General features: G+C 52.8%; 8 protein-coding genes across 8 annotated transcripts; 4 read left to right on the top strand and 4 right to left on the bottom strand.

Annotated features, from left to right (window-relative positions):
- Nucleotides 1-1,009: 1,009 nt before the first annotated feature.
- On the bottom strand, nt 1,010-2,275 carry RIB1 (GTP cyclohydrolase II; the record flags this gene model as incomplete). The annotated part of the gene is made up of 1 exon (XM_064841721.1): nt 1,010-2,275. The coding sequence occupies one exon, from the start codon at nt 2,273-2,275 to the stop codon at nt 1,010-1,012; it is 1,266 nt and encodes a 421-aa protein (XP_064690556.1).
- Nucleotides 2,276-3,910: 1,635 nt separating this feature from the next.
- Nucleotides 3,911-4,747, top strand: LTS14_009037 (uncharacterized protein; the record flags this gene model as incomplete). Its single annotated transcript, XM_064841720.1, has 1 exon — nt 3,911-4,747. One exon carries the CDS (start codon nt 3,911-3,913, stop codon nt 4,745-4,747), a length of 837 nt encoding a protein of 278 aa, XP_064690555.1.
- A 920-nt stretch (nt 4,748-5,667) lies between these two features.
- Nucleotides 5,668-6,314, bottom strand: LTS14_009036 (uncharacterized protein; the record flags this gene model as incomplete). Its single annotated transcript, XM_064841719.1, has 2 exons — nt 5,668-5,715; nt 5,760-6,314. The coding sequence occupies 2 exons, from the start codon at nt 6,312-6,314 to the stop codon at nt 5,668-5,670; spliced, it is 603 nt and encodes a 200-aa protein (XP_064690554.1).
- A 540-nt stretch (nt 6,315-6,854) lies between these two features.
- On the top strand, nt 6,855-7,679 carry LTS14_009035 (uncharacterized protein; the record flags this gene model as incomplete). Its single annotated transcript, XM_064841718.1, has 2 exons — nt 6,855-7,196; nt 7,248-7,679. 2 exons carry the CDS (start codon nt 6,855-6,857, stop codon nt 7,677-7,679), a joined length of 774 nt encoding a protein of 257 aa, XP_064690553.1.
- Nucleotides 7,680-7,790: 111 nt separating this feature from the next.
- Nucleotides 7,791-9,167, bottom strand: LTS14_009034 (uncharacterized protein; the record flags this gene model as incomplete). Its single annotated transcript, XM_064841717.1, has 3 exons — nt 7,791-7,806; nt 7,863-8,953; nt 9,027-9,167. The coding sequence occupies 3 exons, from the start codon at nt 9,165-9,167 to the stop codon at nt 7,791-7,793; spliced, it is 1,248 nt and encodes a 415-aa protein (XP_064690552.1).
- Nucleotides 9,168-9,994: 827 nt separating this feature from the next.
- Nucleotides 9,995-11,255, top strand: LTS14_009033 (uncharacterized protein; the record flags this gene model as incomplete). The annotated part of the gene is made up of 6 exons (XM_064841716.1): nt 9,995-10,207; nt 10,256-10,363; nt 10,421-10,569; nt 10,626-10,710; nt 10,765-11,137; nt 11,215-11,255. 6 exons carry the CDS (start codon nt 9,995-9,997, stop codon nt 11,253-11,255), a joined length of 969 nt encoding a protein of 322 aa, XP_064690551.1.
- A 428-nt stretch (nt 11,256-11,683) lies between these two features.
- On the top strand, nt 11,684-13,015 carry LTS14_009032 (uncharacterized protein; the record flags this gene model as incomplete). The annotated part of the gene is made up of 3 exons (XM_064841715.1): nt 11,684-12,008; nt 12,059-12,256; nt 12,315-13,015. The coding sequence occupies 3 exons, from the start codon at nt 11,684-11,686 to the stop codon at nt 13,013-13,015; spliced, it is 1,224 nt and encodes a 407-aa protein (XP_064690550.1).
- A 56-nt stretch (nt 13,016-13,071) lies between these two features.
- On the bottom strand, nt 13,072-13,945 carry LTS14_009031 (uncharacterized protein; the record flags this gene model as incomplete). The annotated part of the gene is made up of 2 exons (XM_064841714.1): nt 13,072-13,089; nt 13,136-13,945. 2 exons carry the CDS (start codon nt 13,943-13,945, stop codon nt 13,072-13,074), a joined length of 828 nt encoding a protein of 275 aa, XP_064690549.1.
- Between the last annotated feature and the right edge of the window lie 593 nt (nt 13,946-14,538).

The following is a 14,538-nucleotide window of genomic DNA, read 5'->3' as shown; positions in this document are numbered from 1 at the left end:
AGAAGACGAAACGCTGTACGATTGGAGCAATTCACCTTGTCTTATACCTTTCCAATACCCGGCTCTCGTCAAGCTCGTCTATTGTCCCCGAAAGTCATGCCGGACAATCTGTTAGCCTTCATCGGAGGGCTACGAGCTGACGACGCATGGGCAGGCTATGATAGCCGCTATTGCCATGCCTGAAGGCATATGGCGTTTTAGCACGGCATCGATGGTTCAGTCAAGCGTCCCAATGGTCGGACATTCGCGCAAGCGAGCACTGCCAAGTGATGTCAACACGTGCGGGGAAAGCTTGAACAAAAGCTTGGTGGACCAGAGTTCACACAGCTGCGATGAAAGGCCCACTTTGCACCGAAGGCACGTAGGTGGAGGACGAGTCCCGATCGCGGGCTACGACACCGTACTCGCAAGCAGCTTCTCGAAGTACTGTGTGTGTCGGGAAAGTGGGCGAATTCATGCCAGGCGCTATTGACCGGCGGGAAATGGCAGGCCCAGCGATCGGCATCGGGACTCCACCTTTTCGTATTGAGTGTCTCTTATCTTGTGATGGCCTCGTGTAGGTGGAATGAACACGGCATAATAGGATTACTGGATTAAGGGCAGAGCAGAGCAGAATCGTTGCATAATTCGTCGTCATGTAGGGTCGTATATACATATCTATTTGTCGTATGACCAATTCAGATCAGCGTCTCTGCGAGACTACCATCTGATCCGCTCTTCGATTTCGCATGCCATGTCCTTAGGTTTTGGTACAGCATGGTGTCCAATATAAGCCGTGAGAGGTAGGCCCGCCGTCGGACGTGTAGCACAAATGCTCGAATCGGCTCTATGGCGGTGTCGATGGTGGACTGGCAACTGCCCTTCCCCTGAACCTGGACGTGTCTTGCCAGGGTCTCAAAGCTGCAATTCCGCCTCAGCAAGTACTGAGACTCGTATCATCCATAAGATTTGACCAGTGATGGTTGGGTATTTCTCGTGTGAAAGTGCGAAGCCATTCCCCGTTCCTCCTTCATCCACTAGAGAACATATGCTTGAACTTCTCAATCTTCGTACTGATATACCTCTCCACCTCTACCCCCTGCACCCCTTCCTTCCCACCCGTCTTCCACGCCAACGGAATCATAGGGACCCGTTCCACCACCCTCACCTCCCGATTCGGTCCCTCCACCGCCCGCACTTTCTCGGGGTTATTCGTCAGTAGTTTGATCCCTCGCTCACCGTCTAGTCCGAGGTCCATTAGCATGGCTGTTGCGAGACCGTAGGAGCGTGCATCGCCTGGGTGCCGGAGGAGGATGTTGGCTTCCATTGTATCGTGGCCGAGATCCTGGAGGTTGTAGGCTTTTAGTTTCTCTTTGAGGCCGATGCCCCGGCCTTCTTGACGGAGGTAGATTATTACACCGCCGCAGGAGGGGAGTTTGCTCGGAGGTAAAGGCTGTTCTCCGTTCTCGCTGCTGGGCGTAGTGATTGGGGTGGGTGCGGGGAGGGACATTAATCGTGCCGCTTCGTCTAGCTGTTCTCCGCAGTCGCAGCGGGCGGACCAGACGGTTTCGCCGGTGTAGCATTCGCTGTGAATTCTGACCATTGGTGGACCTAGCTCCTCCGGATACGATGAATCTATTCCTCCTTCCGCTGAGACATCACTCGACATCGTCGGACTTGGCGGGCCCTGCCCAGGTCCATTCAAGCCACTCAGATACCCCGCTGATGGTCTCCCACCCGTCTTCTTCGCTGCCGCACCAGACTCCTGCCGTATCTGCTCCACGCGGCTATGCGTTCGGCCGGGAAAGAGCGTCCCGACATACGCACCTCTGATCATTCGATCCCGCTCCGTCTCACCCGGTCTCGGCGCATCGAGGCTTTTACTCCGTATGTGCGGGCCGAAGACTATGGCGAGGTGTTCTTTTTCGTCGGCGCTGTTGTGATAGAGATGGAGGAACATCTCCTGCCCGGTGGTCGTGGGAATGCGGGCGCGGACTTGGCATTCGACGTGGGGAAGTTGGGGGAGAAGATTGGGTTGTCGTTCGGAGTCGGTCGGGGAGGAGACTGGTATACTCCGGGGTTGTCTGTCGTGCCGTTGTCCCGTAGAGTCATCGTGGAAGGGCGTTTGCGGTGGCGTGAAGGCGGGACTTATGAGTGGTGGAGGAGGGGCATTATTATTATGTTCATCGTCATGGCTGAGCTTGAGATATGAGACTGTTCGCTCGCGGGCTGATGTAGGGTGTGGTGAGGCAATGGGCGTAAAGGCCGGTGATGCATGCGCTGGATACTCTTGCATGGCTCCAAAGTGTACACTGGTGGGATGTTGTATGGCTATCATGATCGTCGATAGAGTGGCATACACGCGCGATATTCATGCGATCCCGGCGGCGGGGCCTATTATTACCAATGTAGAAATAGAGTTCTACTCGATCCATTCACCTCGGCTCTTACTGCCGGGGAGCTATTCCCGCACGACATCTCCTTTAAACATATCCCATCGTCCTTGAATGAAGCCATGCTGGGGATGCTGGGGATGCTGGGGATGCTCATCACCATCCTGCCACAGATCTCCCTACCCTTTGGATAACGTGTCCGATAGACGCAACCGTGTGACTGTGCTCTGTACAGATTTCAGTTCCCACACGCCATCGCAAACTCATGCGACAACTGCGTCTCATAACAGGATATGTTCTACATGCCGCTCGGAGTAGCTCGCCAACCTTCTGCGTCCTTTAGACCGGTACCTCCTTCATAGGGTTAGCCAAAGAGACTCCAATGCGAAAATCATTTCGAGCGCCATAGGCTCTCCCACGCCAACCGCTTCGTGATGCAGCCGGGTCACTCTACCATCACCTTCTGCCACGTACTGTCCCGGCTTGGACACCCCTACTCCCCATCCCGGCTACATCCCCGGATCAAGTAGCTAAGAGAGTGGCTAAGAATCAGCAAAGTCACATTCCCTCTCCAGACCGACTCTAACTCTCTTACACTTGGCCTCTCGCGATATGCTTTCCCTACCGCCGCAAGTACATCTTTAAGCGTCTGCGACCCCTCTAGAGTAAGAAGCTCTAGCGTTCTATCCTACAGCGTCGAGATTAATATATCGACTCGACCGGATACCCTGCAAGACGAACATTTTGCGCCATGTTCCCGGGTTGCGCTCGTGCTGGTGCCACGATCTGGTCCACTGGATGAGGTATTTGAGGCAGAGCCAGACAAGTTATGGGACTTTATGTCGACCGACCGCCAACGGGAAGAGCCCGATATCGATGAAGAGTGACTGTTGGGTGTCGAAGGTTTCGCAGCGGATGGAGGCTACATCCCTTGTGCCCAGCAAGCCTTGCGCTAGAGCTTGTCTGAAGAGCGGCGTGATGAGCAGGGGGTTGGCTCGTCGGTCGCCTTCGTAGCCCTTAGGCAGTTCTGGTAAGAGGAAGATTCGACGCTGGAGTTCTGGCGAGTTGGCGATGGTGGCGTTGAAGACTTGACTGACTTTCTTGCAGCGGACGATTTCGAGGAATGATAGGTACAGGAGTATATTCTCGAGCAATTCGAATGTGGTGGATACGCGCTGTCCGCTCGGTCTTATCTCAGTCTGGGTATCGTCTACTTGGATGTCCTGTTGCTGCCTCAGGACTGCTGGAATCCGACATCTTGGCTCAGAATTTGCGATTGGCATTGTTTGTTCAAGTAAATGCAAGCGTTCAAGCCGGGTGCTCGAGTCTTATATTGAATTTTCTCGTGGATCTGCATTCACAAGCCAGCAGGAGGATGAACACTGTCGAAGCACATGACATGAAGCTGACGTAGCGTGAAGCATTCGCCTGGCATGCTATATTTCGATTCGACACACACTTTTCCCACAACAAGACCTTTGATCTTACTATAATATAGTACCATCAGCAGAAGCCACACAAGCAACAAGACGACCAAGATGTCTTCGGACAACCCGACGATAAGCTCCACTGAGCTTCTGGCTGGAGTACTCGCCGCTCTTCAGACCATGCAGCGGAGTCAGCTCGCCATGCACGAAACTCAGCTCGAAACATCGAGGCAGATCAGCGAGCTCGTCAGCGTGCAGAAGCGATCCGACGAGCGCATCGCCAACTTCGTCGAGGCCCTCGCCAAGTCCCACAACATGATGCCTCCCCGATCACCCGGCATTCACGGCCTCTCCCCTCTTACCGCGGGCAAGCGCCTCACGGATACATTTGAACTTCTGGAACACATTCTGATGCTCTTGGATCCACGTGACATCATGCTGCACAGCCAGCGTGTCAACAGGATCTTTCGAGCGACCGTCACCAATTCTGCCGTCCTTCAACGCAGGCTCTTCCTCAGAGCGGATTATAGTAGCAGTGGCTTCCAGCTTAATCCCTTCATACGCATGCCGAATCTGTCCCATCGATTGCCGGTGTACTATACGTACGACTCGAACTCGTTGACTTACATCCCAAATCAGCGAGCTTGCCAACTCTTCCTCACTAAGTCCCGCTTGACAGAAGATAAAGGCAGTCGTCACTTGGACTTGTCACTCGCTTCGCAGGCTAATTCGGTTGTCACAAAGTTCACCATGCTGAAAGGAGGCTCGTGGAAGAGAATGTATCTAACGCAGCCACCTTGTTTGATCAAGGTCTGTGTGTACTACGACAACATTCCCGGAAAGCCAGGTCGATCGAGAGGGGTTGGTGGGAGAATGATACTGAAGGAGTGCACGTTTGACGGACTGCTCGAAGCACTGGCTGAGGTGCCACTTACGCCTTTGCTATGATTCTCTTATGTTCTCGGAGCATCTTCAGCACACGTCTCCATGTATGCACGTGGAGGACGACGAGAGCTTGCTGACCATTTACATCATTGTCGGTCCAAAACAAAGGGGCGCTGGTAGAGAGATGCTCAGTACTGTGCCTATGTCGAGGAAGGCAGAAAACAACCTGAGACCATGTATTGAGCTGAAAGCATGCAGTCGAGCTATCGTCTGCCGTGCCATCCGCTTTACAACATTCAATCGTCGTAAATGACTTCGCGCAGGCTTCTGTTTCTTGGCACGTTCACCAGCTTGTCACTCCATGTGATTCACCTGGTACCTGCCAATCTTGACTGAGCAAAGCTTGTGCCGCACATGAAACCATGTTCCACGTCCATCTCTGTAGTACTTTTACTCAAGCCAGGGACACATCAGCTCCTACACCGCCGACGCAAGCAAGGCCAACCAGGATGGACCATATCACCAGGTAAATGCTGATGCAGCCGCGGGATCTACCGAGACGTCCAATTGCACGATAATGATCCATGGCCGCAGCGCCCCAAGGCTTGATGGTCTGACGGATCGAGTGAGGGAGGTCATGAAGACCTGACAGTGGTCTTGGTTACAACGATCCTACGTGGTAGCAAGGATGCTGGCTCTAGGTACGGGGGACTCGCAAGGCCACACAAATCAATCAGGCACACAAGCTAGCTGTCTCCAGCTGTATTCCGCCACCTTTATTTCAAAATCAGGACTGAGCTGCGACGTTCATTGGCGGGAGTGTTGCCATCTTTCAGTCGCGCCAGAAAGGCATTAAGCCTCTGATCAGAACCTCCATCGCTTCCCTCTCAAACTCGACTCGACTTCCCGCGGCGCGCAAATGTTCGACTAAGATGTCTTGAGCCCTCGATAACCTCACATCATTGACAGCGCAGTCCATTGGGTCAAACAGCTCCCGTCTCACGACCTTGCTGATCTGGCAGCTCGCCAACCTATTTTCCATCTCGACAAGAAAGCTGTTCATGCCTTTGCATACCTTGAACTCCATGAGCTTGACATAGCCGATCTGGGGTAGGACGTCCACCAGCCGCCTAGCCATCTGTCTATCTGTCATGGCCTGACATCTTGCTATAGCCCTGTGGTTGCCGAGAAGATCAACGTGGAAGAAGCTGCGGCCATAGATCACTCGCGAGGCCTCGTGCCGGGTTTGGCGGTTGATATGGGTCAAGTATACCCTGTCGAGGCCTGATATGCTGACGGGTTGAGCGCTGTAGATCGTTACCGTGACGCGGCGAAGCTTTTGGCTCGGTAGTCTCTTGATGTAGGCGTCGGTAGGTCGGTGGAGGATTAAGTCGTAAATGACGAGACGTAGTTCTGCAGGCAAGGTGAGTAGTGAACACTCTGGGCGAATGTAGTCCTCAAGCAGTGGGCAGATCTGGACGGGTGCCGGCAGCGATGGAGGTGTCGCAGCCCTTACTTTTCTCGTCGAGAATTGCCTTGGGTTCTTCTTCCTCATTCTTTGCCTGTCGGCTTGAAGGCGAGCGAAGATGTTGTTGATAAACTTATACTTGGCTATCACGCTGTTCTCCATCGCGACAGCGAAATGTGACAAGACACCTGGCCAGGGTGAGGGAGTGATGCTGACTTTGGTGGAGATTGTTCGCCAGACCTGATATAAGTGACCCTTGAGACCTCTTCCATACTCCCCATGTATATGAGCAGCTGCTTGTCCTTATATAAGGGTGAGTAATGCGGGAGGACAACTTTATTCGTTAGTAGCATATGTACGTAATATTCCAGTCCTAGCGACTCAAAGCCGATGGACGAGTAAAGCTTTGAAGCTTTGCTTAGTAGCTACAGCTGCATTGTGGTCATACCCGAAGGCCGAAGGAAGCGGCAACGTTCAAAACACTTCGACATGAACACCAGTCGGGATACGCCACTCGTTATAGCGCTGATCTAGACGTAGCCAAGTCTTAAAAAGCGGTTCCAAGTTCCGTCACGTGACACAGGCTCTGTCTGCCAACGTCACTACACGCTTGTCAGCTACTCGCAGTAACTTGCAACCGAACTTCCTGCACACGCCTTCTTCTCATCATGCATCTTCAATCAGAAAGTAACGATAGCCACCATGGCATACTCAATCCCACCCCTCGACTTCTCGCGATCGCCAAATTCATTCTACACTGTCAGCGAGGTGGTGCCGCCACCACATGATGATTCGACCATGTATACTGGCTCCAGTGAGCCGGAATCTCTGTCGCGTTCTACCACGGCTACGAGTATGATGACTGAGGACCATGAGAATGAGGGCGAGGAGCCACGGCTGGAGCACAGGATCGTGGATCTACGGCGCATAGATTCCGCGAGCTCAATCAGTAGTCCTCGTGGGAAGCTTGTAAACCGGCAGGTCTCGATGTATGGCCGTGCGTGGAGTACGAAGGATGACAAGAAAGGGTGGCAGAGCTTTCGGGTATGTCTAATCTGACATCAGCAACTGGTACGAGCACTGACTGCGGTCTAGTGCGATATCCATCCAGCAGCAAACTCTTCCTACTCCAAGGCTGAAACCGAGTGCAAGCAAGCCATCATCACAGCGGGCGGAGAGATCGATGCTAGCTTTGTTTACCTTGGAGGCTTCTTCTATCGACTTCCTGGCTGGGTCGACAATCCTCTGAAGCCCGGTCATACTCTTATCGAAAGCAGCCGTGCCAAAGTCGATAGGTGGACGCCTTTCCCGAGACCTGTGTTCGACCGCTTCAAGCTCAAGCCATATCATGCTACTAACCGGGTTGTGACGGCGGAAAGGCGTAGGACTATCGCTGGGCCAGAGCATCTGTTGCAGGATGTGCTATTACTGCCGAAAACTCGTCAGAAGGCTGGTAGGAGAGTGGTGAGTAGCTGGTTGGGTATGCTGGCAAAGGACTATGGCAAGGGTGTAAGCTACTTGGCGTGACTAAGATGTTAGCACGAATCTGGTGGGACTCAGAATGTCATGAAGTTGAGCTCGTGGAATGTGGTTGATCTATGTTTATCATGGCGATAATGTAGCGGAACCTCTGACGATCTATGACCACGAGATGCTAGGAGAGATATTAGCAGGTATCTAGCGGTATTACGCAAGTGATGATGAAGATACCCAAGCATGATACCAGCCCCAGCCGCCATGGCCAGGAACTGTAATCCCATACTTCTCAGCTCCTTCCATTTATTCGGTCCCGTCTCCAGAATCTCAGGTATCACTCCCACAGTGCCGACATACAAGAACGTGCCGGCTGTGAAAGGTAGTAGCATATCGCCCCAGCTGAGACTCGTGCCGAAGATGCCAGTATTGCCCACGCCCTTTACCACTTCAGCGGTGAGACTGTTGCCGCCGAGCTCCTGCACAGTGATGCCGATAACGGTGCCCAGTACGGCGCCTAGAGCAGTCACGAACTGTAGACCCATTGCTGTCTTCTTGCTCATGCCTCCTTGAATGAGGAGTGCAAAGTCGCCGACTTCATGTGGGATCTCGTGGCAGAAGACCGCGAGCGTTGTTGTGGCACCTATTGTTGGTGAGGCGTAGAATGATGAGGAGAGCGCTAGACCGTCTGTGATGTTGTGCGTGAAGTCCGCAATAATGTTCAGGTAAGCCGAGAGTTTGACTGAAGGCTTGTCTTTTGGTTCTTGTGCCATGGATACTGTTGTGCCTTGCTTGGCGTCTGGCTTCCGTTGTCGAAGGCTGCTAGCATCTTGTGCGCTTGCGCCTGTTGTGCTAGCCTTCTCACCAATTGCATTACCATTGCTGTGTTGACTTCCATGATCGTGCGAGTGTCCTTCTCCACCAGTAGCAATCCTCAGGCCTTTGTCCATAGCCACGAACGTCACGAAGCCAACCATGATAGCCACTCCAAGCAGTAGATTCTTGTTTGGCTCCACTAATACAGCCCGCACTTCGCCCTCTGGTACCTCGCCGAGGAAGATCTCAGGCAGTAGGTGGAAAAGGGTGTCACCCAACAATCCTCCCACTGCAAATGCCACCATGACATTCAGACTTGACGGGTCGATGTCTGTGGGACATAATGCCAAAAGAAAGTTAGGAGGACCAGAGATATACAGCGTACCCATCAAGGAGTTCAATGCTGGACTGGAGAAGGGAAACAGTAGTGCGAAGGACTGCTGGAGGAAGGAGGCATTGGCTGGCTTGGCTGCGGTGTGGTGGGCTGTGAGCTTTTCGATGATAGTACAATGCTACGCCATACATATTAGCGTGCATAATTAGTCCTGCAAGTAGCACAGAATCAAGCATATTGTAATGACCAACCTGTAATTGCTCCTCGATCTCTTGTGTACTGAGATTGGCCAAGTCGTGCTTGACGACCTTCGGCAGCACCTCAGCGGCGACAGAGTAGACGAAGTAGATAAGCAGAATCGCACACGCGATGGTTCGTCTTTTCATTAGCATTGTAGAGGTGGAAGTCCTCTGGTGACTGCTCGTGTGAGATCGTTATGAACAACTGAATATCATGGTGAACTTCAGCCGGCCCACCTGCCTCTTTCGGACATCCACGTCGACAATAACATTTCAACCCAGAACTCCTTCATGGTAAATCTTCACGACTCGCAACCAACCCAATGCTCACGACATGGACGCGATCGAAACAAACATGTACGGAGTACTGAACTTGGATTGTTGGATGGCAAATCATGTTGCCTCAGGCGCAAAGTATTTCGAGTACCCGAGTACCTTTCTTTAGCCGCGTGGGCTCGGAACGACACCCGTTTCAATTTACTTGCGACGCAGGCATATATTTCTCCGCCAAGCTAAAGAAGGTCATCCGCACATCTGTTGGTCTAGATGAGTAGCGGACTGCCCACATGTGCTACACTCGGACGACAGGCGACTTTCAAATTACCAGAAATCACATGTGGCTAAAGGCTTGCTCTTTCGGCTCATATGGCGGTTCCAAAGTTACTGTCTCGAGGGCCGTGAAACATATATGCTTTGAAGATCTCGTCCCCTTGAACGTCTTCGCATCTCACATTCAGACTCATCGCTTTAAAGCTTGACCTGACGACGACGTCTCACGAGACATCGAGATCATGGCACGTTTCTCGATCCTTCTTGGCCTGCTGGCATCATGCACGTCCTTCCTCCCTGGCACGCAGGCCTCGTCTCTGCTGCCGCGTGCGGCGTTGACACAAGTAACTAATTTCGGCTCCAACCCAAGCAACACGTACGGCCGGTGCGCTCTGTATTGGCATGAGCAGGACTGACACAAAAGTAGTAAGATGTATATCTATGTGCCTGCCAAGCTCGCCGCCAAGCCACCGGTCATTGTAGCCATCCACTTCTGCACTGGCACTGCACAGGCGTACTACACTGGCAGCCCATACGCACAGCTGGCTGATCAGTATGGCTTCATTGTCATCTACCCGGAGTCTCCATACAGCGGCACTTGCTGGGACGTGTCGTCCAAGTCTGCTCTTACGCACAATGGCGGAGTAAGTGGAGGTACTGCATCTATAAGATGTTTATGCTGATCCTGCCAGGGTGACTCCAACTCCATCGCAAACATGGTAACATATACCTTGTCCACGTATAATGGTGATGCCAGCAAGGTCTTCGTGACTGGGAGTAGCTCTGGAGCTATGATGACTGTATGAATACCTCCCTCTTGGCCATCTAGTCGCATCGGTATGCTGATTGTGACACAGAATGTCATGGCGGCAACATACCCGGAGCTATTCGCGGCCGCTACTGCGTACAGCGGTGTTCCAGCTGGCTGCTTCGTCTCGTCTTCGAACCAGGTGGACGCTTGGAACTCGTCGTGCGCACAGGGACAAATCAACGATACACCACAACAGTGAGTTCATTCTGCCTAACAACGCGACTAATCCGCGATTGACAACCATTTGACAGATGGGCCAACGTCGTCAATAGCATGTATGCGGGCTACACCGGTGCTCGTCCACGTTTCCAGGTTTATCACGGTAGCGTCGATACTGTATGACAGCTCTCCCATCCCGTGGGGCACAGCTGCTGATATTCCTTCTTATAGACTCTCTTACCCCCCAACTACAACGAGACTGTCAAGGAATGGACTGGTGTCTTCGGCTACGACTCAACCAAGCCTGCAAAAACCATCTCTAACTTTCCTGCCCGAGGCTACACTACATACGAGTGGGGTGCTGATTCGTCCAATCCGCTTGGCAAAGTACAGGGTGTTTATGCTCTTAATGTCGGCCACACCGTGCCCATCAATGGCACTCAGGACATGATGTGGTTTCAGCTCGGTCCTTACGCCACTGCTTCATCTCCTACTACCAGCACTACGACCACCGCGACCTCCGCTTCCGCATCTACATCTGCATCTACGCCACCACCCTCGTCCAAGACTACCAGCACCACTACAACACAGCCAACTGGTTCATGTTCGTCGATTTATGGACAGTAAGTACACGAAAAGGTTACAATCGGCGTTGCAAAAATCCACTGACCACTGATCTAGATGCGGTGGCCAAGGTTGGCAAGGACCGACTTGCTGCGTGAGCAGTACCTGCAAAGCGTCCAACCAGTATTACTCGCAATGCCTGTAATAGTTGTCAGAGCGTCGGTGTGCGTGAAGTCACACTTTTCCGATTGAGCAGATGCATATATATCTGGAGACAACAGACCATCCGGGCAAGCTACAATTTAGGTCGGTCTGTAAAAATTGCTTCGTGTCCTGTACTCCTAAGATTATGTCTTTGTCTATGCCTATCGGCGTTCACGAACTCCGCAGATGGGCTTGGCGTGGCATTGACTTTTGTCAGCCGCCGTGTGCCATCCGGGACACCGCACCACATAAAACATACTCTTTACAAACCATGTCCATCAAGCTTCACCATGACAAAAGTACAAGTAGTACGATTCGCGAGTGTGGTCAGCCATGTTTGCGAAGCACCGCTAATCATTAGAACCTCTTCTTCTGTGCCATTATGTCTAACCAAATCAGACCATACAAGGTCGCGGTGACGGAGGAAGCCATTAGCACGCTCCGATCGAAGTTGCAGGCCGCAACGCTCCCAGACGAGGTTGAATTCTCTGATGACTGGGACCAAGGCACACCACGCAGTGAGATCGCACGACTGGCCAAGCACTGGGCCGATGGCTTCGACTGGCGAGCCCAGGAGGCAGAAATTAACAGACTGCCTCAATTCATGACGACGGTGGAGCTCGACGGCTTCGGGCAAATCGACATGCACTCCGTGCATCAGAAGAGTGAGAAGAAGGGGAGCATACCTTTACTTTTCTCCCATGGCTGTGAGTGACGCTAATGCTGCGCCTGCCAAGCATTTTCTGACCACCAGCAGGGCCGGGTAGCTTTCTTGAGGTAGGAAAGATCATCCCACTTCTTACACGCAATGCGGATGGTCTTTCATTCGACGTTGTGGCGCCCTCCCTGCCGAATTTTGGCTTCTCGGGTGGCTCGAGACAGCGTGGCTTCGGTATTGCGCAGTATGCGGAAGCAATGCATAAAGTCATGCTGAGTCTAGGTTACAATAAATACGGTATGCTTGCCTCATCACTAGATTCTTGCTGCTGTCTCGGTTGCTGAAAGTTACGTAGTCACGCAAGGTGGAGACTGGGGCTTCAAGGTGACTCGATTCATGGGCATCCAATACCCAAATCACTGCCTTGCTTCACACCTCAACATGATTTTGGCGAGCGAACCGGACATGGTGAAGCACCCGAAGGAGTATGCTCAGTACAACTCTGTTCAGCAGACTGCTACGGAGAAGCAGTTTGCAGAGCGGACAGCGTGGTTTATGCAAGAGGGTTTGGGCTACAATATTCTGCAATCCACAAAGCCATCGACCATTGGCTTCGCTCTCGCCGACTCGCCGGTCGCTTTGCTCGCTTGGATATATGAGAAGCTACATGACTGGACTGATAATTATCCTTGGACGGACGACGAAATTCTGACTTGGGTCTCAATCTACCAATTCTCTACTGCTGGGCCTGCGGCAAACGCAAGAATCTATTATGATATCCAGAACTCCGCTGCACGGCCGTTCTCGGATCAAGTACTCGAGTATAACGACAAGGTCCTATTAGGATTGTCGTACTTCCCCAAGGACATCCATCTGCCTCCGCTGGCTTGGGGCAAGACGCTAGGGCCAGTGGTTTTCGAGGGCGTGCACGAGAGCGGTGGGCACTTTGCGGCCCACGAGCGACCGGACGAACTGGCGAAGGACCTGAGATCGATGTTCGGTGCGCAAGGAGGTGCAGCTAGCGTCGCTGCGCGGTTTGCTGGTACGAAAGGCTAGCTCAGGTCATATTCGTCCCCTCAGCAGTCCAGCGATCTGCTCGTAGGCCGAGAACACTATTCCACCAGAAAGTACTAGTCGTCCAAGTCGCATACTGCTGCCCTTCCAGAAACCTCTCACCCCGTGATCCCGCATAACATTTCTCACGGCCATAGCAATGCCCTCCCCTTTAGCACTCTGAGCTCTGGTCTTGATCGTGTCGAATGGCTGCGTGGCGTAGACTGTGCCTGTTCCTGCGATAGCGCCTAGAGCGAACGAAACTAAGATTGTGTCTGGTTTCGTGCCTGTTCGTTGCGCATATGTCTCTTTGAGGGTGCTGTACAAACCCATTCGTACGGCGGAAGTGGCTGACTGTTTGACGATCGTACTTGAAAGCCCGCGATACAGGCCTTGGAAGCCTTCTTCTCGTATTATGGCCGTCGTAGCTTGGGTGGCGGAAGTGAAGCGCTTAGCTCCCCGAGCATTGTCAATCATGACTGTCTTGATACGCTCGGTTGGTGTCACGGCTAGAACAGCTTCGACAGCGCCCGCAGTCATGCCGGCTAGGACTCGTCTCTGGAAATCGAGTTTGCCGTCTGTATCTGCGAGCAGATTTTGGACAGTGTCGAAAGTGAGGAAGCGCACACCCGCCTTCAGCGCTGTGCCGGCTACTAGGGCACCGCAGCCAGCGTAGATAGAGGATACGCCCTGTCGAGTAGCCGTTTGCCAGACCATTTTGATAGGGTTTTTGGCGTCAACATTGCCGGCTGATGACGGCAGTTGCGATCGCGTTTTGGCCCATTCGAATGGATATGTTATGCTGGCTTCGATGCCGCCAGCTATCGATCCCGCGATCAAAGATCCGATGGGCGATAACTTGGCGTCGGTCGACCTATTAGCCCTTGTAGCGACGGTTGGGGGTGAGTGCGGTGTGATGGTTATTGTGGCCATTGTGTAGAAAGTCGTCAGCGCGTGAAGATGAGTGATAGCGTAGTCTGCACCCGTGTGAGAGAGTGATGATATTCATTGTCAAGGACCAGGCCATGTCTGGTAAGATCTATGGTTGCTTGATGGAATGGATACTCTGTTGCATTCCCTCGCTCCGAAGTGACCCGCGGCTGAGAGAGCCCGTGGACTCAGCACTCCACCTGAGCCTAGACGACTTTGCTAGACGATAGAGCTCAAAGAGCCCTTAACATGCCGAGGGATAGCGAGAGCTTGCCGGCTCCTTGATGCTTTGTCTTGGATACCTATGCTGCTTGCCCACTATCGTTGTGCAAGCAGGTACCTTTGCGGACGACTTGCAGCATTTTGTGTCTTTAGCTCGCGCCGTGATTCAATGAAAAAGCTCCCCACGCCCAGCTCCAGCTCTCTGTATGCGGGAGACGGCCAAACGAGTGGCCGACCCGCGGCCCGCGCGAGCTGCGGAGACTCAGATCCCACTGAAATCGCTAAGATGTCCGTCCCACCACCCAACTTCAACAACAAGCGCAAATGAGGCCCGGGTGACTACTATGTCATCCATTGATGCTTCGAACGGCGCC

The sequence above is a fragment of the Recurvomyces mirabilis genome, assembly GCF_035927965.1.
Source record: "Recurvomyces mirabilis strain CCFEE 5264 chromosome Unknown scaffold_29, whole genome shotgun sequence".
NCBI lineage: Eukaryota > Fungi > Ascomycota > Dothideomycetes > Mycosphaerellales > Teratosphaeriaceae > Recurvomyces > Recurvomyces mirabilis.
The sequence above is the reverse complement of the archived record's forward strand: the minus strand, read 5'-3'. Positions and strand labels throughout refer to the sequence as shown.